A 26,759-nucleotide genomic window follows, 5' to 3' on the forward strand; every position below is an offset into this window, starting at 1 on the left:
GCAGTTCAGAGTAATTAAGAGTAAGTTCCCTGTTAGGGTGGGCCATGTGGTAAGTAATTTAAACTTGGAGGAAGAAGAAGAAAAAGTTAGATTTCAGAGGAACATAACTTACTATTGGCTTGTTTTCCTCTGGGTACAGAGTGAACCAGAGACAACATATACCAAGATGGTCTATTGCAAACTTAGATACTGGTCGAGGTGGTGACAGGACAGGTCCTGGAGGGTAAGGTGCATGGAATTCCCTGGTCCTCTCTTTCTTTCTCCAGCAAGCTGGTGTTAACTATGGGACTCTAGAGTAGGGATCTGCAAACTTTTTCTGTATTGGACCAGATGGTAAATATTTTCTGCTTTGCAGGCCGTACCATTTCTGTTGTAACTATTCAACTGTGCCATTGTGGCACAGAATAGCCATAGACAAAACGCCAATGGTGTACGTGGCTGTGTTCCAATAAAATGCTATTTATAAAAGCAGCAGGGGGCGGGATTTGGCCCCCGGACTATGGTTTGCTGACCCCTGGTCTAGCTAGGGAAAGAGATGCTGCGGAGAGGCAAGGAAGGAGCAGAACATCTGGGAGGCTTAGAGTACCTGGCCGGTCCCTGATTATGGTTGGGACCAGCTGCGTCGTTTGTGCTCTTCCCAGCCATCCCTGAGGAGGCTGGAATGTTGGTACCTCTCTGGTTTATTGAATTGGACTCTGGGTTCAGCTCTGGTGTTTGCAAACACAAGCATCAAGAGGGAGGAGGACCCAGCAATCAGTAGGACACAAGAGAGGTAGACATCGAAATAAAGGCAGACCACCTTTTCTTTTTTATTTCGCTTAGACAAAATGCAAAGAGTGTCTCATTAAATTAAAAAATAAACAGAAAAGAAAATCAAATTGATTCCCCCCACCCCTTCACTGACGGCACTCATCCTAATTCACAACAGAAGGAGGTCAAATTGAGGACCCAGTTTCTAATGGGAAAGAAAGGTGTGCAAACATGACTAAAGTCTTCCCCTGCCCCCAAATCAATGTTCCTTTTAAATTCACAAAGAGGGTAATTTCCCCCCCGTTTTCGTTCTTAAATCTTGTGTGATAGAACTTCCAGTCAGAAGGTTTAATCAGTCCCCCATGCACTTTGTAGAAAATCAGTAAAAATGCAATAAACTGTGAAGATCATAAAACTGGACTTCTTTCCCAAAAATTCAGACGCCCAGGCAGATGGAGCTCACACTCAGACAGAAAAAAATCAGGAGAGTCTTTGCACTGTCTGTGGTTTCAGTATTTTCTCTTTTTTTTTAATATATTTTGGCGATTTTCTTTAATTATAAATATTGGAATTCCGTAAAAAAAAGGTAGCTTTGATTGAATTTTTTAAATTGTATTTACAGCCGCTGTCCAGTCATGCTGTTTGTTATACCAGGGTGTAGGATTTTGCGTAGGGATTGTTTCCTTTCAAATGGCCCCGAGAGTCGAGCAGCGATTCCTGGGAGCTGCTCATCTTAGCCGCCTGTCCCAGCTCTGCTCCCTCTCGCTGAGGTAATGTGGCCACAGCCCCCTGCTGCCACTGCTGTCCCTCTCTTGTGGAGGACGTGGAAGAGGAGGCCTCCATGGGGATGGGCTCAAGGACCGTGGGGCGCTTCAGGGTCCGACTTTTCTGAGGTTCCAAGCACGCCTGCCCCAAACTCAGGTCCCTGCTCGTGCCTGCACCGCTTCGGTTTAACAAAAAGTCCATTCTAAGGTATGGAGGCAAATGTATGAGGTCACCTGCAAAGAAACACAGAACGGTTAGTTGGCTTTTGCTAAGCAGGGGCCGAGTGCCCCTCGGGTGTCTGAGCTGGGGATGTCACCGTACCGGGCCGTGTTTGCAAGACCCCTTGTCAGAGCTCGCCACAGAGGCAGGTGGGATCGTCCTCATCTCCCGTCATCCCACCAGGCATAGGGCAAGCCGGCTTTCCTATGGCACGTTAACTGAGAATCTTAAGTGTCATACTTCAGCCAGAGAAAGAGAGGTAACAAGATCCTTCAAAACCTCACAATGGAAAGAAAAACGTACGTCAAAGGCAACAGTGCATCCCAGGTATAAAGTGTGATGGGCTGGACCCTGTATGTGATTAGAAGTGCTTGGCAGAGCACAGGGCTCAAGGAGAGAGGCAGGGATGCCAAGGAAAGGGTAACGCTCACTGGCTAGGCCCCTGCTTCCGTCTTTCCCACATGCAGACAAGGCGTGTTTGGTGGCAGCAAGCTGGGTGAATGCAGGGGGCTCCTCCCGGCTATCCAGGGCTGGTGGGGCTCACTTCTTCGGCTCACTTGTAACTCCTTCATAGCACACTGCGTGGGGAGCTCTAGATAGAAAACAGGCTGGGGGTGGGCTGTCCACTAGGTGGGAGGATGCACAGGCATGGCTGCGGCCTGAGCTCAGAGGACATCCACGGAATGTCGGGGGATGTAATGGTGAGGCATAAAGGGGCCCAAGGATCGTAGCTTCCAGATGGAGGATGGTGTGAGGGTGACGGGAAGGAGGTGTGGATTTGTATATATCCAATTTCCTAAAAGCAATGACCTGTCTTTCATTCTTAAGAGTTTAATGAGCAAATGACATTAATTTACTCTTTGATTTACTTCCATGACGATGACTTTTATCATTTTGTTCACATACTTGAGAAAATGTGGAATTCATTTACCTCAAGGGTTATTTAAAAATGTAGGTCAAGAGGGCCTCGTGCTGTTTCTGAGACCCAACTGAATCCTGAACACTTGACATATTTGCAATGTGTTGTAACAGATTTGGGAATGAGTCTCTGTCCCAGCTACTCCCTACTGAATGAACAGGGCTTATTAAGCTCTGGAAAAACAATCGGCTGTTGGTCCCAGCTGGTTTGCAGGATGCTCAGGTCCTAGATTAGGTGGAACAAATGTGTTTGAAATTACAGACAAAGCCCACGAGAGCTGCCCTCCGTCTGCAGGGGCTTTCACACTAGTGACCAGGAGGGCTGGGGTAGCTGAAAAAGGTGGGTGAGAATTAGAAATCCTTAATAATGGGAACACTACGGTGCCCACATCTTCACATACGAGGGTTACTTGTGTTTGCTAACTTGACGGCAGGTCTGCCGACAATCTCTGAATATCCACTATCTCTGAGTGATCCAGGTTTTCAAGCAAAGCTTTACTGAGTTGCACGATGCTCTAATTAGCCCTTTCAACAGTGTGAACGCTGCAAATGGGTTCTCTTAATAATTCATGCACTTATGTGGGAGAAAGCACCAGAGTAATCTGTCATGAGATTTGTTTATTAAAGGCATTTTATATCCATTAAAATCCCAACCCATGTGCTGGTCCAAGGACGACTTGGGAAACTGGGATCTCTAATCATCCATGCACCTTCCATGTTCTTCAGGTGCCTACAGATCTGAGATCCAGAGAAGAGGAATGGAAACCGTGGCAACCGTCTGGATGTTGGCACATCTGCTTTTCTCAGCCTCCACCCTCCATCTGCCTGTTTCCATGGGAGAAACTAAACAAGGATTCTAATGGTGCGGATTAGGAGTAGAGGTCTGGGAGGTATTGCCTGCATTTAATCTGGGCTCAGTCTCCTCGCTCAGAAAATGGGAATAATAGAATCTACCACATAGAGTTGTGGTGCAGATCTAATTAGGTAATGCATGTGAATGGTTTTCTGCCAGACATGTCCCTTCTCAGAAGGTCTGAAGTTAGGGCCTGGAGACTGGCCAGGGGTTTCTACCTTGGTTTCTGTCTTCAGTGGATTGATTAGTGCCCACCACTTCCAAAAGATAGGTCCATGTCCCAATCCTCAGAATCTGTGAGTGTGACCTTTGTAGGAGAAAGTCTTTGTAGATATAATTAAATGAAGGATCTGGAAATGATATCATCAGGACTCCAGGTGGGCCTAAATCCAGTGGCAGGTGTCCTTATAAGGAAAGAAAGAAGGAGACTAGAGACAGAGAAGAGGGGAAAACCATGTGAAGATGGAGGGAGAGGATGGAGAGATGTAGCCACAAGGCAAGGAGTACCTGGAGCCCCCAGGAGCTGGAGGGGGCAAGGAAGGGATGGAGGGAGCATGGCCCCGCTGACTCTGGATTCTGGAATTCTGCCCTTAAACCCGTGTTGTTTGGAATCACCCAGTTTTTGGCCCTTTGTTACGCCAGCTATGGGACACTCACGTAGATGTCCTTTCTTCTTGGCTGGGAGAACTTCACTTGGGACCTCTTTGAACGCTTCTACTGTATGGGAACTGTGTCCACTTATGTCAGTCACAGGAAAGGAGAGGATTTCTCTTGAGAGACCAGTAACTGCAGCCCACAGAGTTGTGGTTTATGGGGTCCCCACCCTGTGCTCCGATCAGTCACCTGCACTTCTTCCCTACAGAAGCCAAGGCAGTACCCCTTCCCCTAGATCCTCTACTCCCTGAGGAAGCAGACACCTGTCCAGCTGACCCCCAAAGACCCCTTGAGGACTAGGTTGGAGGTGGCTTCCCTGAAGTCTCCTTCAGGAGGGAGCAGAAGCCTCTTCAAAGGCATCTGAACCCACAGGGAGCAGGTGTCTTGGTTCCTCACTGTCCAGCCACCCCCAGGCGACCCACCCATGGCTGCTGAACCCTCTCCATCTCTGTGGGGCTACATGCCCTAAAGCTAATCTGCCAGGACCCTCTGGAGGTGTCCCATACTTGTGAAAGCAGCAGTGACCTAGGAGACGTTCCAAGATCTTTTTTTGCCTTGAACTCAACAATCACCTCTACCAGGCACACACAGCCCTCGGCATCCTGTGTGTTGACCCGCTACTGCCACAAACACAGGCAGAGCCAAACCCTGACCTTAGTGCATGTTCTGGAAAACCAACTACAGTGGAGTTCACCTCTACTTTCAGCAAGGATTGAATCATTTATTATCTGAGTTCCTCCTCTCTGCTTTCCTCAGCCTTACCTCTCCCCTTCCTCTCTCTCTCTCCTTGTTGTCTTGTTTTCCTTATGCCGACACTCTCCTCCATGAAACAAAGGTAGAAGGAAGATGTGAGAGAGACAGTGCAGGCAGGAGGGGGAAGGAACTGGCAGTGGTGTGTAACGCAGATGCCGGGGCACCATGTCAAGGAAAGTGGAGTGTGTGCATGTGTGTACGTGTGTGTGCATTTGTGTCTACACATGCGTATGCCCATCTGTTCATGTGTGTATGTGTTTGTGTGTCTATGTGTGTACAATGCATATGTGTTTCTGTGTATGTGCGTGTATATTTGTGCGTATGCACATGTAAATGTGTTTATGCGTAGGCGTCTCCGTGTGCATGTGTGTGCACACGTGTGCCATCTGTTGTGTGTTCATGTGTTTGCGTGTGCATGTATGTGTGTGTGTTTATGTATGTGTGTGAGTGTGTGTATGTCATGAGGACAGAGGGGAGGAGAACCCGGTGGGGAGGAGCAGACACCACAAGGAGAGGATGAGGTACCCAGGAGAAAGGGACAGGTGGCAGGAAGACCTAGTCTCACATTCTGACTACTGGGAACCCCAATGCCTCCTTCCACGTTTTCCTTCTGCCCTACTTACCTAACTGCCTACACTTCTAGCGCTTTCCTAGTTAGCTAAACCCATTAGCTACTTTCCCAAACCCAGCATGAGTGCAAAGGCAGTGATGGGGGCTAGGAGCCCCAAATGAGCCTCTGGGGCACACTCCACCCACTGGTTTTTGTGATGCTTATTCATGCACTTGTGTGTCATGAACAGTCACCCCTCTGTTCTCTGCTCCTGAGGCCCACGGCCCTTGAGTCAGAGACGTGGGGTGAGGGCACAGCCGCAGGGGCCGACATACCCTCGGGGAGAAGGGGCTCTGAGAGGCTGAGCTGAGGGGCCGTGGACCTTGGGTACCACTAGTGTCTCCGAAAGTTCACATGAAACAAGCGGCATCGATTTCTCCCTCTGTCTCTAACTACCTTGCTCACGGCGGCCTTCACAACTCCTCACCCCCAGACGCCCTGACGGTCCCGCATCCACCAGCAGGTAGGCGCTCAAAGCTTGCCATCCTCCCCGAGGGACATTTCAAGCCACGGATGGCCCCACTGCATGAAAACTCACAGTAAACCAGCCTCACTCCTCCGAAACCTTCCTATCTGGACACCCAAAGCTCCTGAACTTTCTCGGTAGTGTCAGAGGCACACACAAAGCCTGAATGCACTTTAGCTTTGGAAGAAGGATGGCAAAAATCAATATTGAAAAAGAGCGAGAATGCATCCATTCAGAAAATCTATAATGGATGTGCGTTCCACGAATCTATTCTCAGACGGTGCTTCCTGCCATTCAGTGTGCACACACTCGGGAAGGAAATGTCTAAAGTTGAGATCAGTGGTTCTCAGCAAAGAGGGACTCTGCCCCCATGAGGTGTGTGGCCGTGTCTGAAGACTATTTGGATATCACAGCTGGGGTGTGGCTGCCACTGGTTTTTCCTGGACACAGGCTAGGGATGCTGTCCAACATCCTACAAAGCATAGGACGCCACTGCCCGCCCCTCACGCCATGTCTCCAGTCCTCCGGTGCTCACTGTGCTGACCCTGAGAAATTGTGGTTTAAAGGGGCTAAAGTTCACAATTCCAAGTGGACCCTTATTTTGCTTTAATTGTATTCCAAAAACATTTCATTCTATCAAAATAAAGAATTATACTGTTCAGTATCTACTAATCCACAAAGAGTTATGGCCTCCGTTCTTGGGAGAAAGTGAGGGGTGGGTCTCATGCAACGGCAATCACAAGGTCTTCCTCCTACTTGGTCTGATGAGGTGGGAGCTTAGAATGGGATAAGAACAAGATCTGGAGAATTCTGGGCTTCCTGTAAAAATCCTGCCTTTACCTCTAGATGGTTCTGTGACCCTCTTCAAGTTTTCATCTTATCTTTAGTCAGGTGAAAGGGGCACGGTCATTTCTAAGGGCACTCTCAAGTCTGTAAGAGTCTTTCTTATGCTCTTTACAACCTAACCTGTGAAAACTGGGCAAGCACAGTGCATTAGGAATTTGAGGATAAGTACAAAACAAATGAATGCATTTGGGGGAGCTTAAATTCTGAGGCACATGGCAAAAGCTTTCTTCCCCTTCCAATGCGATACTTCATTAGCTCCTGTGAAAGCATGTATAGGGTTTCACAATAAGTACGTGTAAAAGGAAAATGAATCGGAGTCTCTGGGGCTTAGCTCTCCTCTGGGGCCGTATAAAAAGGAACTTTCATCCATTTCTAATAAGGCTTCACATCTGCCCTTGGATGGAGTTGAGTAATGATGCAAAGGTAAGAAGCAAAAGATGCTTACCTTGACTTCTAGCAATTTCAATAAGAACCACACAGATCAGACTTGTAACGATGACAGCATCAAAGAGCTAGTTACAAGGGGAGAGAGTATGGAGTCTGCCCCTTCTGGAGGCAAAAGAGATCTAACACTTTTTAGTTTAATATTAATGCTGCAGCAAGGTAATGAAAACTTGTAAATGAATCTCTCTTGGTAAATGAATCTTCACTCCCAAATGGCCCCCAGGAAAACCCCTAAATAAATAATGAGAGATTGACACCAGAGGTCCATGTACGTGGATTGTATTACGATTCTTGGCTTGTACTTAGGAGGCTTCATGCATTTTTAAGAGCTCATCAATATTGCCATCCTCCTACTCTCTGGTGAACTTTAAAAACTACACTGAGGTACAAAGTGGGGCTTTGAGTTTGTTGCTGCTCACGATTTTTCTGAAATAAAATAGTTCTGAATAAAAAGCAGGATTGGAAAACCTGCCCCAGCATGGAGGCCAAGTCAGAATCCCTTAGCTGGGTGTTTGGAGCACCCAGTGAGGAAGGGTCCATGAGGTTCAAAGAAGCTCCAGCTCCCACCTAAGATCTATGAGGACCCACAATCTGGGGACGACTGAGGAGTGAGCCTGCTGGGAGACATGCCCCTGCTCCACCGTGGGGCTGGCAGTCCTGTCTCAGTAATCCTGTGCACCTTGAATCATCCCACAGAAGGACCGAGTTAACTGGAAATGAGAGGATTCTAGGCAGATGGAGTATACATTTGGGGAGTTTAGGAGCCCAGAGAGCAGGAGTCATGACCAGTGAGGAAGACAGGTCTGGCTTCTCAAAACCCTGTGAGTCTCTATCCTGAGCAATGGGCTGCTACACAAGGGATTTCAACACCAGAGTGTCCACCACACACTGGAATTTAAAGCTCGTTGCTTCCTAGTTTGGGATATAGGATGCATTAGAAGTTGGTGCCCGCTGTGCCCACACAGGGCTCCATGGAAATATGATGGTCTTTGCTGTTTTCTTACAGTTTTGTATATTCCCAGCACCTTCAGGTTATCATGACATCTCATAGGAGAGTGTGTGTGTGTTTGTGTTGGGGGGGGGGATGAGGTCCCTGTCTTCCAGAAGCTGAATTTTGCCTTGTTTCTTGTATTTCCTTATTTATTTGTTTTGTGTCTATAGGTCTCTGTCTGTTGTTTAGGATACTACCTGCTATTCTGACGAACTAAGGACACTGTAGGAAGTATTGGTTTAATATTATTAACACTTTTATGTCTTAGGATAATACCTGATACAGTATCTTTTTACAGAGAAGATATTCAATAAATATGGGTTGAACAAATGAGTGTAATAGATTTGTGTTTTCAGAGGGCCTTTTTGGAGATGCAGTGAACTCTCACTGTGGTTCAGCCTTTTTGCTTGTCATCTGTGCCACTAGAATCTAGAAACTTTCTTCTGGCCACTCTGCAGGACATAGATGGGCTTCCTATCTCTCCCTTACAAGTTACCAGGAACAGACCTCCTTCTTACCTTGTACCACCCATGGGATCCCTGGCAACTAAAGCTGAACCCCAATAAGCTAACCAAGAAAAACAGAGAGCTCAGGGGCTTGGAGTTGGAGAAAAGGCAGTCTGAACAAAAGAACACACACTTAGGAATTGGAGGACATACACAAGCAGCAGTGTCTACAATAAATCCACAAGAGCTCTCAGAAAGTTGAGAAGACTCAGGCCCCTGGAACCAGAGGCATAAAGGGGAGGAGGCCTGTGAAAAAGGCAAGTGGGCTTGGAGTTTCAAACTTGGGACCCTTCATAAGGAGTCCCACCATCTCTTCATGTGTCCTGGAGACATCAGACTAAAATAACAAGACAGTCTTGTCAAAGACTGTTGAAGAAGGTGAAATCTCCAATACGCGTTAAAGAGATCAGTGGCCTAGTAGTGAGCCAGGATGAGCCTGGTGAAATATTTAGGTCCATCATGGCAGGTATGCAGAGCAATATTTGGAGGTGCTGTTCATGGCCCCCAGGTCTTTCTAACTTTAAATATTATGGGAGTATTTGAAAGTTTGTTGGCTCAGAGCTAACTGTTGCTGTGGGTGGTGAATGTGAAGCTCATTCCAGTCTCCTGCCTTTGCTCTTCCTCTGTGAACCCCACTGTCACCTTAGGATGTCTTCTGGAGTTTCTTTGCCTCATTCACCTTAGATCTCAGTTCACAACTCATTGCTCCAAGAGGACTTCCTGGACCATTCTCGCCAACCCCTAACCCCTGCCAGACTTGATCCCCTTCCCCATTACTTCCCTTCCCAGCACTTATCATGATCTGAAACTGTGTTATTCGCTTATTTGATCAGTGTCTGTCTCTCCCACCAGGGATATAAACTCCCTTAAGATGAGGTCTTTGTGCATCTTGTCTATCGTATCTCCAGCTCTGAAAGTGGGACCAGCTATTGAGAGGGGGATCAAAAAAGACATGCTGAAGTTAGGAAGGACACTGGAAGTCTAGGAGGGAAGAAGCAGGGGCATCTCTGGAAGGATGGAGGCCAGAGAGGCTCAGAGTGCGTGGTATGTGTGCATGCATGTGTGGTGTGCACACCTATTGGTGTCCATGTGGAAGTATCAGAGATACTTGCACTTGAAAGGAGACCCTTTCCATAGTTCTTAGAATGACATCCATAATAGAAATTTCAAAATCTCATTGTAATGAGTGCAAAAAAGAGGAGAAGGTTGCAAACCTGAGGCACAGGACCTCCCATCACCTGACCCAAAGGGGTGAGGGGAGGGGGGGATACAGAACTGCTTGAGAGGAATCCACTCTGGTGCCTTGGGTCAGGAGGAGGGAGTCTGTGCCAGGTGACCTGCCAGGAGCAGAGCTCATTCTGCAGGTGGTGAGGTAGAGGCAGGTAGAATGAGTCTGTGGAGAGGGATTTTTGGCAGTAAAGATCTCTGGAGTCTAATTCTGATTCAAGAGCCAGCATGAAAACCACAGGGGCTTTGGAGGCGAAACAGTACGATCACAGAGACAGCTGAGAACAGGAAGAGCAGCCTTCATTGGAGGGCGCTGCTGGAGCAGAGGTCAGCTTGTCCTTCAGGTAAGCACCTCTCATTCCATGCTTTTCCATTTGATTAAAGGAGGGTGTGAGGGATGGTATGAATGGATCCATACACTGGAAGCCAAAAACTGCTTCAGGTACCTGGTTGTTTAGAGAACCAACAAGTTGGCAGCAGTCTGTGATCATTTCCGGCTAGAGAACCTCAAGTACATTCATCATGGGAGGGGCCAATGAACATATATTTAAGGTTGAGACCCCAGAGTGTGAGTGCAGAGATATAAAGGGGCTTATGCTTCTCTTGCTGCTCGTGGGGCCAGGATGCATTCAGCTGCATATGTGAAGCTTTAAATTGATTTAAGTAGCTTCGTGCAAGGGTATTTCTTGATAGCATAGGATAAACTCATAAATGGAGGTGCAGCCACAATCCAAGAACGTTAGAAACTGGCTGAGAAAATAAGTCACTTTATTTAAAGGTAAACTGGAAGATGGGGTTGACTTAAATGTTCTCTTGTATTTTACTAAGAATTTCTAATAATTGTCATGTTTTAACTAATTGGCCAGTCTTGTCGTCAACACAACAATGATAAATGCATTCATTCAATATATTTATTAAGTACCTACTGTATGTATCAGACACAGTGATAGAAGCATATATTCAGTGCTTAAGTCATTTAAAATATTTCTTGAGTGCTCACTGTGCTGCCAAATTACCTGCTAGACACTGGGAGAGAAGTAGGAAGGCAATAGAGACAAGTTTTCTGTCTTCTTAGAGCCAGTATCTGGCCACGTTGATTTAACTTGATCCTGACTTGATTTGTGGAGTGTTTAAAAGCTTTGGGCTACAAGTGGAAGAAAAGACCATCACACAAGAAGAGCTGATGGTGAGGAGAAAGATGCACAGAGATTGGGAAGACTTCACTGAGGCATAGGCTGACGGATGCCATCTAGAGCCATGGGGACACAGGTGGGAATGAGGTTTGAAAGTGCAGCTCAAGGAACTGATAAATTTGACACAGCCTCCAGTCAGCAGAATAATAAATTGTAACCTTGGCTTTTGCACCTGTTGTTGAATTTAGTCTCATTATAAAGGGACAATAGAAAGGCTTTCTGAAAAGCATATCAAATATTCAATAATAGTAATACATTCATCTAGAGTGGACAAAACAAAGTTTGTGGATGTTTGGTATTACATTGGCTTAAAAAATGACTCATACCTAAAGTTATAAAATCATTTTAGTCTAAATAGCATTTTAAGACTACGCTACTTCAGTTAATTGTGATCTCTCAATTGTTCTGATGGATCCAGGCAGCAATGTCATAACAAAATTTCAAAATTTTTTAAAAAAATTGAATCTAACAAGAGGAACAACAAGACATCAAAAAAGAAACTCAATCAGAATCCTACAGGAGAATATGGGCAGTAACCACTTCGACATTGACCACAGCAACTTCTTTCAAGATGTGTCTCCAAAGGCAAAGGAAACAAAAGCAAAAATGAACTTTTGGGACGTCATCAAGATCAAAACCTTCTGCCCAGCAAGGGAAACAATCAACAAAACAAAGAGGCAACCCATGGAATGAGAAAAGATATTTGCAAATGACAGTACAGACAAAAGGTTGATATCCAGGATCTATAAAGAACTCCTCAAACTCAACACACACAAAACAGACAATCATGTCAAAAAATGGGCAGAAGACATGAACAGACACTTCTCCAATGAAGACATACAAATGGCTAGCAGAGATATGAAAAAATGTTCATCATCACTAGTCATCAGGGAGATTAAAATCAAAACCACTTTGAGATACTACCTTACACTAGTTAGAATGGCCAAAATTAACAAGACAGGAAACAGTAAGTGTTTGAGAGGATGTGGAGGAAGGGGAACCCTCCTACATTCTTAGTAGGAAGGCAAGTTGGTGCAGGCACTTTGGAAAACAGTGTGGAGATTCCTCAAGAAATTAAAAATAGAGCTTCCCTATGACCCTGCAATTGCACTGCTGGGTATTTACCCCAAAGATACAGATGTAGTGAAAAGAAGGGCCATTTGTACCCCAATGTTCACAGTAGCAATGGCCACAGTCACTCAACTGTGGGAAGAACCAAGATGCCCTTCAATGGACAAATGGATAAGGAAGATGTGGTCCATATACTCCATGGAGTATTATGCTTCCATCAGAAAAGATGAATACCCAACTTTTGTAGCAACATGGATAGGACTGGAAGAGATTATGCTGAGTGAACTAAGTCAAGCAGAGAGAGTCAATTATCATATGGTTTTGCTTATTTGTGGAGCATAAGGAATAACATGGAGGACATGGGGAGATGGAGAGGAGAAGGGAGTTGGGAGAAATTGGAGGGGGAGACAAACCATGAGAGACTATGGACTCTGAAATACAATCAGGGTTTTGGAGGTGAGGGGGCTGGAGGATGGCTGAGCCTGTGGTGGGTATTATGGAGGGCACATGTTGCATGGAGCACTGGGTGTGGTGCATAAACAATGACTTCTGGAACACTGAACAGTAATTTAAAAAATAAATAAAAATTAAAAAAAAGGAAAGTCAAGCCTTTAGTTAATTCAAAGCTTGCACAAGTAAGACCATCATTTCTCCCAGGAGCTACTGTATGCAAGGGAAGAAGGCCGCCGATGGAAGCATGGCATACGTTAACTGGGTGATACCCAAATGAGGCAGATGCTTCCCAGGGTGTCTGTGGCCACCGAAGAGAAGTAAACAAAAGAGAGAAGGAGGAGAGGAGCCAACAGCTCATCTGGAGACCACACTGGAGTCTCCATGAGAATCCTAACAACAGCATCAACAAGGCAACAACAGAAACAACAACTGCTAACCATTTTACCAAATTACGCTACACACATCTTACACCAAGGTCATGCCCATTTTACAGATGGGGCAACTGAAGCCCACCAAGGTTAAACAACATGCCCAGAGGCACATTTTCTCCTTTCCTGTGTTCCTCTGCCTTGGGCTTAATGGCCACAAAGAGCTTATGTTTTTATCTTATGTTTTTCTGCATTTGCCTTGCAAATGAATGCCAACAACAAGAAATGCTTGAAATAAAAACACCCACAAATAACAGCTCATCTTCTCCCTGAGGAGGTAGGCAGAATGAGAATAAATGAAGCCATCATTCTTTATTGTATGCTGGCATGAATTTTGACTCAGTTTGGAAGATTAGTTGCTGGATAGACAATTCTTATTTTATATATTTTTATGCATTTATAAAGCTCATTTCAGCTGGGCTATATGCCATAAACCCCAAAGGAATTGCAGTAATTTAAAAGCAAAGATAAATTTTTGAAATAGGACTAGTAGAATGGCTCAGAAAATGGGAAAAAAGGGAAATAAAACTGGATTCAACAAGAATGGATAGGCCGGTCCACAAAGGAAAGTCTACAGGCAGCTCTTTCAGGGTGAAGAAGAAGAGTCTTCAGATGAGAAGAACCACTGGCTTCCATGGTTGGATTCAGTATACGGACCTGTTTATTTGTCTTCTACAGTGGTTTGCAGATACTTGTTTTTATAAAATTTTATTTATTTATTTATTTATTTATTTATTTATTTATTTATTTAACAGAGATCTCAAGTCGGCAGAGAGGCAGGCAGAGAGAGAGGAGGAAGCAGGCTCCCTGCTGAGCAGAGACCCTGATGTGGGGCTCGATCCCAGGACCCTGGGATCATGACCTGAGCCGAGGGCAGATGCTTGAACCCACTGAGCCTCTCAGGTGCCCCTGGTTTGCAGATATCTTACCCAACAATTGAAAACTGTGGCTCTTCATAGGAAACCAAGTTTTCTGGCTCCTCTTGAGAAAGCCACTCATCCTGGCCCCCCATTTTCACTTGAGATGAATTGGCAGGAACATGCTGGAATCTCTCCCCTTTAGACAGTCTGTGAACTCAAACTGTCTATCATGAATCATTCCCCTTCTCCATGCTCCCCATCCTCCTCACTTATGCACATGATCTGCCAGGCCCTGGAGGCCTTAGAACTCAGGGCTGCCATCTACACACCCAGTCCACTCTCACACACCCAGTCCACTCTCACATGCTCAAGGCAAAGACTGAACAGTGGCTGACCAAACCCCACCCAGTCATTGTCACTTTGGGTAGCTCGGTGAAACCAAGGCCCAAGCACTAGCCCACCAGTAAGATCTCTCTCCTCAAAAGTCCTCAGAACAACAGCTTTAAAACTCAAGTTTCTTGTGTTTGAGCCTCCTCTCATCATGTGATGGGGACTCTCTCCAACCTGAGCTCCCTGGGCTCTTTGATTGCTTAAACAACAGAATATGACAGAAGCAACGTGTCACTTTCCAGGCCCAACCTTAAGAGACCGGTTATTTCTACTGTTTGTCTATTGGGACTCCTGCTTTAGAACCGAGCTGCCATGATATGAAGAAGCTGGAGACACAATGGGGCGAAACCCACCGGGGAAGACATGACCAGCACCAGGCTGCCAAGCGAGGGAGGTGTCTGGAAGGGCTCCTCCAGACCTAAGTGAGCATCCCCAGTGACACAGCTGGACAGCTGTCCCCACCAAGCCCTGACGACATTTCAGATTTGTAAACAAAGTAAGTGACTGTTGCTGTTGGAAACCCATAAACTTTGGGGTGGTTCATTATACAGGCCTCTGGATGGAGGCCTGTAAACAGAGCCCCGGGTCCAAACACCAGGACGGGCTTTCGAAGCGGATGCGTGTGAATCAGGAAGACGCGTCTCCTCCCCAGTGGTCCATGCACTGCTTTGCTCACCTGGCCGATGTGCCTTTGGAACCGCCATGTTCATCACTCGACCTCCATCCTGAGGTTTGGGGGGAGATGCAGTGAACCTGCAGATCCCCGATTCTGAAGGGGTGCTGGAGGTCAGACTGTCTGTGTACTCATTTGTCCCTGCCGTCAACTGCTCCGACGATGTGTCTGATATGAAGCACTCCGTGATGGTGAACTTGGCATGCCTCAGTTGCTCTTCCATCTTGGCGTGCTCATAGGCCCTGGCCAGTTCTTCATACGTGGAGGAGGCACTTTCTGTAGAGACCATGCTGCTTCGTGCTCGATCTGCCGTGTGAAAGAGAGAGAACAAGACCGGTCAATTATGGCCTGTGGGTGCACCCACTGGACGGTCATCTCTAGCTTGTGGCTGCTTTTCCCGGATCCTTGTACCACCTGGCTGGGGTCTTGGGGGGTCTTTGGCTGAGAACTGCCTTGGTCACTATGGGGCCTGCTCTGTGTGCCTTGGTAAATTGGGCTCATGGAACTTGGTTTCAGCTGAAGTTTTCCCAGCCTGGGACACTGCCGTCAATCAGCAACGCTTAAAATGTTCTGTGTTGGGGCACCTGGGTGGCTCAGTGGGTTAAGCCTCTGCCTTCAGCTCAGGTCATGATCTCAGGGTCCTGGGATGAATCCCCACATCGGTCTCTCTGCTCTGCAGGGAGCCTGCTTCCTCCTCTCTCTGCCTGCCTCTCTGCCTGCTTGTGATCTCTCTGTCAAATAAATAAATAAAATCTTTAAAAAAAGTAGTTCTGTGTTTCAGGGCATCTGAGTGGCTCCGTCAGTTAGGTGCCTGCCTTTGGCTCAGGTCATGATCTCAGGGTCCTGGGATCGAGTCCCACATCAGGTTCCCTGTTCAGCAGGGAGTTTGTTTCTTGCTCTCCCTCTGCCCCTGCTTGTGCTCTCTCTCACTGTCAAATAAATAAATAAATAATCTTTAAAAAATTCTGCATTTCGTTAAAATAATTGGGAACACGGTGTACACAGACGGCAGTGTCCACCCCCTGCTCTGACTTGTGAATCAGCCTGTTCCATAGAGACTTTAATTGACGTGAATGATTTAAGCTCTGCTGTTAGGCTCCTCCAGCCCCAGACTGGCAAGGAGGACGTGATGGTGGTTGGAAATGAAGCCTGTGACGCTGCACAAAACTGGCCAGTAGGAAGAATGGCCCCTGGTCCCTCAGACTCATCCTTTGTGACCACCACCCTTTATGGGGCCCAGAGAGCCATCAGGACCAAAGGAGGAGAGTCTTGGTCAGAGGAATCTCTATTTTACACACTAAAAAGTTTTGAATCACCTCTGTGGAACTCTGAGACTCTTCTGAGAGAAATAACAGCCATAAAAATAAATGTACAGGGTAACACTCCACCTTTGGAACACTATTTTTAAAGTATATCAGCCAGAACAAAAGAAAATGAGTATGAAAATTTCCTACAGCTATTAGGTTTAGATATAATTTCTTTTCAAAAGTTACAGTGGGGGGTGGGACAAGCCGGTGCTATTCTTAGGCCCTGTCTTCTCTCTGAAATGAAATCTTGGTGGTTGATGGCACAGACTGGATGACTTACCTTATAATCAGCCCCTGTTTAATTGTCAAGAGGATCAGCCTATGTTCCCTATAGAGGGTGCTGTGACCTTGCCCTGAAATTTCAAGTGAAGCCTCTTAAACCCAGAGATGGTGGTGGGTCATGTGCCCTCAGCATATAATCAGGAATTATTACAATTGTGTGGGTGAAAATTTTAAAGTGTCTGTGTCTCTCAGCGGGGTAGGAACTAAAAGGAGAGAAGACCATGAGTCTGAGATTCAGGACACCTGCAAAACAGATGCCTTTTGAGTTTGCTTTGCAGAAATCGCTGGGCCCTGGGCATCACCAATGCTGCCTGATTGTACCGGTACCTGTTCCATAAGTGGCCTAACAATTTGAAAGTGACCTTGAAGGAGCATATGTAGGAGCCTCTGAACCCCTCTGTGGGCCCTGCTCATCCCCAGGGTTGCGGAGGAGGTGTGCAGACTCCAACCTGTGTCTTGTGAGGGGCTGACGCTGTAGCTGTCACTCTCCTTGTCCATTGATCCCGCAGCCCTGGGCGTCGGCAGCCTCCAGTCTGTGGTGAGGGTGTGTGCTGAAATGGTGGGGTGGGGTCTGTTGAGGGTCCACTGGCTGGCATACCGGTTTCTTGCTGTGGGTCCTGCCTTTGCATTCCTCCTGGTGGTGGGATCTGCGAAGAGCCAAGAATAACGTATTTCTTAGTGTCAAGGAATATGCTCAGTCATGAGCAAAGTGTTGAGAGTGGTTCTCTCCAGCCAGCTCTAAGAAACCCCTGCAGGACTCTTGCCTTCAGGAAGCCTTCCCTGACTGCCCCTGTCCAGAGAATTCATTTCCTTTCTCTTATGGTCTGAGACATTGATATGAAATGTAAACATTCTAAAAAGTCCTGCGGGGGAGAGAACATTAAATTTGGACGCAGGAGTTATGGACCCAAACCTTTCTCTCGGTTCTTAATGTTTCTCTGGTTCAACACACATCACCCAAACTTCTAAAGAATAACCACCATCTTCCATGTTTGGCCAAATATGCTCCAACATGGCCTCTTTTTTATAGCTGTCATACCTTAAGGGGTTGTTATGGTTTGAATCATGTCTCCTTAAAAGATATGTCCACATCCTAATCCCTAGGACCTCAGAATGTGACCTTATTTGGAAATAGGGTCACAGCAGATGTCATTAGTTATGATAAAGTCAGACCAGAGTAGTGTGGCCTTCAATCTAACAGAACCAGCGTCCTTCTAAAACAGGAGACAGACACTCAGAGGGAAGACAGCCATGGAACAAGGGAGGCAGAGATTGAGGTGCTGGGGTCGTAAGCCAAGGAATGTCAAAGGTTGTCCACAGCGATCACCAGAAACTAGGCAGAGGTGAGGAAGGACCCTTCTCTACAGGTTTCAGAAAGAGCGTGAACTCTGCTGACATCTTGCACTTGGATTTCTGGGCCCCAGAACAGTGAGACCATAAATCTCTGTTCTTTTTTAAGCCACTCCAGTTTGTGGTATGTTGTTACAGCAGCTCTAGGAAACAGTACCATTTTATTGTGGTTTTGCATTTACTCATTACCTTGAGTAGGACTGTTTTACTCATCAACTAAATTGCAACTCCCCGGATGAGAAGGACCACACCTTCCCCTTAGTTCTTTGCATATGGTAATATCCTTTTAACAGAATTGTCTGAACTTTGTCCAAGATATGGGACATTCAATGTGGAGCACACACAGTTAACCGGTATCTGGATTTTGTAACTGCCACTCTCAAAAACACAGAGATTTATATATATAGAGGCAGGTGACTTATGGGTTTCATTTTCTCTTAATCTGGAACCAAAGACAGCAGGCCAACGCACTGGAAAGAGTTCTTAGTTCAGGCCTTTGTCTGGACACTAGAGTGGACCATGACACAACAAAGTGTCTGTCTTTTCTGGAATTTTGTGGAATAAAGAAAAGGCTCCATTACCTGGAGTGATTTTTTTCTTGGACCCCAGCCTGAAGGCCACATAAGGTCCTAGATGGAACAGTTTCCACCATTGAATTCTCTGCTTCTCAAAAAGGAGTCTTATGCAGTTATGGTACAAGATGGCCTGGCCACCTCTCAAGACCACAGTCAATATTGACTAGTCAGCCCTAATGGAGCAGGAGCAAAAGATCAACACTGAAATGGCAAACCCTTAGTATTGGGACAGTGACTTACTAATAAGCCTTTGTGGACCTGGAGGTCCCTCTGGGGCAGGGGTAAGGGTGTTCATCCTTGGGTCCATTCACAGAGCCTACAATAATCTCTGGTACACAGAGTCCCCTGGATGAACCCACAGAGCCCAAGATCATTTTATGGGTGAGGCAGTAGAGGCAGAGAGAAATGACACAGCTATTAAGTGGTAAATAGGAAGCCCAGGACGGCATGGGTTGGCTCAGAGATTGCCCAGCACTTGACAACAAATATCCCCACCCTGGACATCTAAGTGTCTAATACAGTGTCCCCGTGACACTGCCTCCTTTGTAATGCCATTTTGGATCACAGGAGGCAGACACTTAGAAGTGGTAAAAGGACTTTCCTTTTAAATGGAGGATTTTCCTCTTTGCGAATTCTAGTTATTGGACTTTGAATCTAATCCATCATTCTACAGTGCTGGAGAGAAGCATTAAGATGGCAGCCAAATCAATATATTTTAAGATTTCCTGGGTCATCAAAATGCTTCATCTCAGGGCATATTCTTTGGGGCATTGATTTTAAGACAGGTTTCATCCCTTCCTTGCAAAATTCCACAGAAGAATTTATTGGAAGGTATATTTTTTTTGCCTTGGTTAGAATGTAAATGTGTTAGGCTCGAGCGCCAGGCTCTCTGGACAGCAAGGTATGAATGATAATTGTCCTTCTCCACTGAAATGCTGAGAGAGAGGTCCTCAAAGAGATAGAAAAGTATTCTCATGGGTAGGAGGCTAAGTATCTTTCAGGTACAATGGACTTCCCAAGGAGAGCTTCAATAAATGGAGCTTGTTATTTAAATGCTAATGAAACTTTTCCAAAAAATTACCCTAAATTACATAAGATTTGAGGATTCTCATTTTTTAAAAAATTTTTTGAAGGTTCTCATTTTTATTCTTTAAGTTTCTTGCAACTACAGCCATGGATCAGATTTACTCCCGGCATGGATGCTTGGGTGGTGGGGTGGTGGGTATCCATTTGATCTTTCTACTTCAAGGACGCTATTTTCTCAAACCCCCAAACTCCCTCCTGTGTTTCCTCCCACTGACCTGCCCACCCATAGTGGGGCAGAACCATAGCCCCTTTCTCACTGAGATAACCCTGTGTGGAAAATTCCATGGTCACGTTGTACATGCCAACCTCTATTCAAAGCCGGAACTCTTTTCAAGTTAATTTTGTTCATTATCCTTTTTTTTTCTAGATGAGGACAGTTTTATCAGTGGCCTGATAACGCTGGAAATATAGGTCATGATATTACTTTCCCTAAACCACAGGCTGCAATTCTCTTCTGCTCTAAGCAACCATCCTAGAGGCAAAATTATCTCAGTAGGTAGAATATTGGGGTGGTTGACACACTTTTTTTTTTTTTTTTTTAATAATCAGGTTTTGGGAGCTGTTTTGTACCTGAGCTGAACTCTACGGTAGGGTAGCTCCTAAGATAGCAGCCAAAGTAAAAATCTGACTTGGCATCTACTTGGTAGCCTCCTTTGTAGGCCCTACCAGGTACTCTACTAAGGAAATGTTCACATTTACTGCCCCTGCATGGAAAGCATTTTATTTGGCTCCCTACCATTCTGATATGAATGCAACTTAGTGATGAACCATCATGCTTGCTAAACAGCCAACAAATTAGAAGGTAAGTGATACAAATAACTCTTGGCCTTTCGAGACTGGGTCTGAACCTACATTAAGCTTTTCTGCCCACTGAATCAAATTATTTTAATTATCCTGAATTTGGGATAAGAGAGGATTTTGTGGCTAATAGGGTTATAAAACATGTCATGTGTACTGTGATCTGGATATTAATCTACTTTTATTCTCTGGCATTTGCTGTCCTATCTTGTAGAGACTGTGGCCTCCACTGCACGTGGTGATGATGCGGTGGGGCCTGAGCAGTCCCATCACACAAGGAACAAATATTTACCAAAGGCTCACTATATGCAGGATTTCCTGGCCTATATCAGGCATTTTCCCGTAGTATGGTATTGAGTACAGTTCTGGGTGACAGAGTGTGCATTGGTTTTCCGAGACTCAGTGAAAAAAGAGTGGATGCACGTCACCGGGACCTCTCCTTACTTCTATATGCAAATCTGCTCAGTCCCCAGATGTCCCCTAAGCAGCACGCGCCCCATGGAGCAGCAGCACAGAGCGGCTGAGTCAGGTTGCCGCCTTTGACCCAGTTTCACTCCTTGCCGGTGGTGGCGGTGAGCTTCTCAGATGTGCACACTTCCTCCTCTCGGAGAGCTTATCACCTCACCCACCCACAGGGCTGTCGCGACACATGGAGGGGGGAGCTCAATAGATCTCGGGGCCTGGTCTGATTCCTGAGGGACAAACACTCTGAAAGTGTTGGAGCACATTCTTTGGAAGAGGGTGGCGGGAGATTTGGTGCATTGATCAGGAAGGCTAGAAACTCAGTTTAGAGAGGGTTTGGCAGAAAAAATACACTGATGAAAAAATCAGGACAAGGGGCACCAGGGTGGCTTGTGAGCGAAGCGTCAGCCTTTGGCTCATGTCATGATCCCAGAGTCCTGGGTTCAAACACCGCAGCCCCCACTGGGGTTCAGTGGGGAGACTGCTTCTCCCTCTCTGGCTCCCTCTGCTCATGATCTTTCTCTTTCTCTCTAATAAATAAATAAAATCTTAAAAAAGATCAAGACCAGATGCTGGAGAATTCCCATGCTTCAGCTGAAGGGTAGAGCTGTTAAGGACAGGCGTGCTTCCTAGTCATTCCCATTCTAGGCCTCTTTGCATCAAGGGTGCTTGTACATGTTCTTGGTCCAGATGGGTGGTGACAAAGGGGTGACTTCCATGTAAATAAGACCCCAACACCCAGGTCAAGTCTAACACGTTTCACTTCACCCCTGCACAGTTTGTTTGTGCCCAAGAATTGATTCAAGTTCTCCTGTGATGATCTCATTGGTCGTCTCCATGGATTGTGCTGGGAGACCCTGTGTACATACATGAAGCCTCCAATCAGCTGGCTCCAGACCTCCAGCCTATCAGATGTCTTAGGAAATGGAGAACAGAGAGGCCCGAGTGGACTGCCTGCGTACTGTCTAAAAGGTTAAACATCCTTTCTTTTCCATCCCTTTTACTCTGATTTCAGAACTTGACAGTGGACTGATATTTAAGTATGTTTACTGAGCGCCTACTGTGTGTCAGACCCTGCAGCTGGAGCTGGGGGTGGCGGACACAGACACAGACACCAATAGACGCCCCTCTTTGTCCTGTACTAACCCACAGGGACAAACAGGGACACAAAAGAGCTGCAGACACAGCGAAGGTCTCTGTTTCCTCTCGTTAAAGAGTTAAATAGCCCATTGTTGGGATTTCTCCCAACCTCATAATGAATCCTTGTTGCAAGTTGGGAAAACTAAAAAAAAAAATAAATGCCTAGAAACACAGCTTCTATGATGAAGTCATGACAGTGTGCAAACAACATATCGTAGATGCTCTTCTTTAAACTAGAGAGCCCCGACCTTGACGACGCCGTCCTAGCATCATCAGAACAGAGTAATAATGCCGCCTGCCGCTGAGGAAGCAAGACTCTAGATCCTTCTCTGTACATGCACCCAGCTGTGGTGTGGAGAAACCAGCCGCATGGGACGGAGAGACAGGCGGCAGCACATGGCCACCATGACAGACTTGGGGGCACAGGGTGCAAGCGGAGGGTTGGGGGTCATCTGCGGGGCAGAAACCCACTGTTTCCACTTCTAAATGAAAAATGGGATTTCTTAGTCCTTCATCATGTGGTTCTGGGAGGAATATTTAAGGAAAAACTGATCCCGAAGATTTTTTATTGATAGAGAATGTTGTGCAGACGTTATGAAAGGAATAGCTCTGATGTTTGTTGGTTGGTTGGTTGGTTGGTTTGGACTAGAGACTGAGGCATGCGCTTGAGGAGCTCTGCCTCATGTTTGTAAACACTGCGGGATGAAGTTCATCCCAAGGAAGGAAGCAGCATTCTGGAAGCTGTGGTTGCTTCAAGGTGATGGGATCATCAGGCTGAGCCCTGTGCAGAGCCTCCCAGCTCTCCCAGTATGACAAGCAAACTCCCGAGGTTGGTTGGCCCAGGAGGCCTGGCGACCAGGCCAGCTCTCTCTCTGGTGCCCCCCCACCCCCCTTCCCTGTGGCTCACTGCATTCCTGGACGCCTCTGCCCCAACAGGCCTTAGGAGCTTTTCCCTCCCATCCCCTCTGCCTGGCAGGCGGCCTCCTGGCCATGACTCAGATTTTCTCCTCAATGGTGGGCTCCCCAGATTCGTGTTCAAAGTCGCCTCTCCCATCCTCTCCCACACCCCCAGCTCACTATCTCACCGTTTCTTCATCATATCCTGTTTTTCCCTAGCTCTCTCAGGCAAATGAAAAATGATGGTGTTCTTTGTTTGTGTCTGACTCCTGCGCTAAGATGAAGTGAATGTCTCTTTGGGTCTCATGACGTGTCCCCATCACTGGGTCATATGTCAAGTGAAATCTTAGTCAATATTTTTGGGTCTGAATGTACACATCCTTGCAGGTCCCCAGCCATGCTTATGGGGTTACGGGTCTGAGAGACGCGGACATGCTGCCCATGTGCCTCCGGCCTTCCACTTGCCTCCTGCTGGTTCTAGTTTCTGCTTAGGACCGACATTCACATCTCTGCTGACATTTTAGATGTCCTCGAGTCAGTATGTCCATTAGTCAGGTGGGGGTGTGATCATGCCGCTGGGAGGTTCCCGGTGCGTTGGCGTAAGTCCCCTCTCCTCTATCACGGCCGGGCTCTGTCAGCCCTGCCAGTCCGACATTGAAGGGGAGGTGGGAACGCTTGCTCATTCTTCCCGGCAGAAAGAAGTCGAGTGCTGTGAGTGTGGCAAGCTTGAGAGGTCCTGTCCCATGGCATTAAAGGTCAGGGACACACACAGGTCTAACACTTGGGGAACTATTTCTCTGAGAGGGCTCTGGACAATCAGCATCAGAATCTCCCAGAATGTCCTTTACAATGCGGACTGCTGGGCCAAGTGGGTCAGAATCTCTGCGGATGGAGCCCTGGAATGGGGTTTTGAACAGACATCCTGGGTGATCCTGATGCATTTAAGAGTCTGGGAACCACTACCTGGCACCTGTCCTATTTCCTCTGTCTCTTTCCTATTTTCCTGCTAATGTCTCCATCAGCTTCCATGCTGCCTGGCCATGAACCTCTGAGGTCTGAATTCATCCATTTCAGTCCCCCGGGGTCTGTAGTCTTTCCCTGACTGCACAGCAATCAGTGGCTCAGGAACCCATCAGGGCAGCCTCCTGAAGTGTCCAGACCCTGGACCAGGCAAATGATGATGGGGAAGCCAGTAGCTAGAGAGAATGCCAAGGACCATGAAGCAGGTCTTAAGGGCAAGGCTCTCACTCCTACTCCCTTGCAAAGTTAACTCTCCCTCACGGCCTGTTCCAATCTACAGTGTGTGCAAATGTCATTAGGGAAAGAAGGGGTGAGGTTAGACAAAAGAGGAGGTAAAAGATATCTTTAGCATGTTCTTGAGGACAATTGTTCAAATGAATTTCAGTAACACTTCAAACCATGAAGGAACCAACTGGTTTCCTTCATGATGCTTGATGCATTTCACAAACGCCTTTCGAGTCGGAACTTATGAAAAGTGATTTTTAACATCGTAATATTTACTTTTCTAATTATAACACTCTGAGAATGTAACTTTTTGCAGAGCGATTAGAGATTTAAAAGCTAGACATCAAAGCTTTCAAAAAGATAATAATCGGGACATCAATTTCTCAGTCTTTAAAGAGATTTAGAAACAATTTCAATTATGAAGGAGTAAGAATGTCTAATTAATAAGCTCTAGATACATATTAAGAGATTTAATTTCATTGCAATAACTAATTCCCATATATTATGAATGCGGATATTAATAACTAAGTCAAACATAATCCCCGGGGGTGCCTGGGTGGCTCAGTGGATTAGGCCGCTGCCTTCGGCTCAGGTCATGATCTCAGGGTCCTGGGATTGAGCCCCGCATCGGGCTCTCTGCTCTGCAGGGAGACTGCTTCCTCCTCTCTCTCTGCCTGCCTCTCTGCCTACTTGTGATCTCTCTCTCTGTCAAATAAAAAAAAAAAACAAAACACAAACATAATCCCCGGATTAGCCAAGACTACAATTTTTCTCAAAGAGCGTGTGCAGGAGGAAAGCACAAGGTCCAAGGACAGACCCACAGCTCAATCTTGGCTCCACCCTGCATTGTGTATACAACTTTGGGCTGTTTACCTAACTTCTCTGAGGATCCATTTTTTTTTTTTTTTACCTGTAAAATAGAGGCTATCATATCTATTCATACCCACTATAGTAGGTACCTTGCAGGGCTGCCTTACAGATAACGTACAGGATATAACCTTTTAATCCTAACCCTGGCACAGAGTACATACTCACTAATGTTAATTACCTTCCTGTTTTCTAGTGTCATCCAAATTTAAAAAAGAAATTACCTCGACCTGGAATTTCTAGCACTTTCATAGTAAATCACTACCAAGGGCTAGTGGGTTCAACTGACACAATTTGGATACCAGCTCAGATCGGACAGTAAAAACTCACTGTCCCAGTGAAAGCTACTATCATACGTATTTATTTCCGAGACACGGGGCCAGTGAGCCCCACCTCCGTCTGACGGGGACAGAGTATCAATGTCTTGTCGGTATTGCCAGCACACAGGCACGGTCTGCGCTGCCTGACCACTTACTTGTTCCCGGCCGCGCGTCCGAAACGTCCACCAGGGGCCCAGTGGCTTGTGACACTGACTGGTAGTGTACCGTGTGCGTCACCGTCAGGGACTTCTGCTTCGCTGCCTCCCCAAAGTCAGCATCCGTTAACAGGACCGTGGAGCGATCGTCTGCAGAACGGCAGGGACACAGGAAGCCAGACACGTTTACCCCCTTTCCACGTCTCCCTCGCCTTCCCTCCCCAGGCCCTTGTGTTATCGCTCATTACGACGACAGTTACGACCTCGGCTAAAATAGCAAAAACAAGTAAAATGCAAGCGCTGCGTTAGAACCGCTGCAGAATACTGAAAGGAAGTTATCTGTAGGGGTTGGCTTTCTGAGCATGGATGTGAGAGAGACACCAGAGAGGGCCTTCTCACGAAGCGAACACTGATTTGGGGAGGCTTCTTGTTGCCGCTGACTGTTGAACAGAGTTCGGGAATTCTGTGTTTGGCAAAGCCTCAGACGGAGCTGTCAGCAGAGAAGCGGGCACCACCCCATGTTGGGGCTCCGTTGCAAGTCGGCTCTGTTTGCAGGCTTAGAAGAACCCCACCACAGCTGTCTACACTCGAGGGGCTCTCACGCCAGCCAGGGTTTGGGTTTGGGGGAGTGGAGGGGAAGAGAAGGGCTCTTCTTCCTAGTTTATTGATTCCTCTATTTGAGAGAGTCTGAGGTACGTTCCCTTCCTTCCCACCTCTTCTGAGCTTTAATTACTCTGGAACGTCCTTTAATTAATGACTCGAAATGACTCACTTGTCAGATTTCCAAGCCGAGTTGGCTTCCGAAGGTTAGAGAAGCAGGAGACTGGGTTCAGATGGATTGGGAGGATTTTAGTGCATGGAAAGGAAGCAGTTGGTTGAGCTGTGTGTCATTATTTGGTTGTCTCAAGATTTTCATTACTTTGTTGTGATACTTTCCCCACTTCCTTAAAAGCTCTTTTACTCCAAGGGAAGCTTCTGTTAGGATATGTGGATATATTCATACATTTTCAAGCACAGTAGCCCAGGATGTTGTTCATATGAGTTTATCAGTCAGCTGGGACCACGCTGCGGCGTGCCTTGACACAGGAATGGTGATGTGAAAGTCATAAACAACACAGTTAGACTTCTGTGCCCAAAAAAGGCCCTGAACAGAAAGAACCTTACAAAATCCAATTACTCAGGCTCTGGCAGGAGAGGAAAGCCTC

General features: G+C 46.5%; 1 protein-coding gene across 1 annotated transcript in view; it reads right to left on the reverse strand.

The window, feature by feature from the left end:
* Positions 1–849: 849 nt before the first annotated feature.
* DSCAM (DS cell adhesion molecule) overlaps positions 850–26,759 on the reverse strand; it is an 818,243-nt gene continuing 792,333 nt past the window's right edge. The window contains exons 30-33 of the mRNA XM_046001392.1: positions 25,555–25,704; positions 17,109–17,306; positions 15,074–15,376; positions 850–1,748 (exon numbers count right to left, since the gene is read on the reverse strand). Of these exons, the coding sequence (XP_045857348.1) occupies positions 1,396–1,748; positions 15,074–15,376; positions 17,109–17,306; positions 25,555–25,704 (1,004 nt within the window). The 3' untranslated portion in view covers positions 850–1,395. The remainder of the gene's footprint in view (positions 1,749–15,073; positions 15,377–17,108; positions 17,307–25,554; positions 25,705–26,759) is intronic.

Source organism: Meles meles, chromosome 4, assembly GCF_922984935.1.
Source record: "Meles meles chromosome 4, mMelMel3.1 paternal haplotype, whole genome shotgun sequence".
Taxonomy (NCBI): domain Eukaryota; kingdom Metazoa; phylum Chordata; class Mammalia; order Carnivora; family Mustelidae; genus Meles; species Meles meles.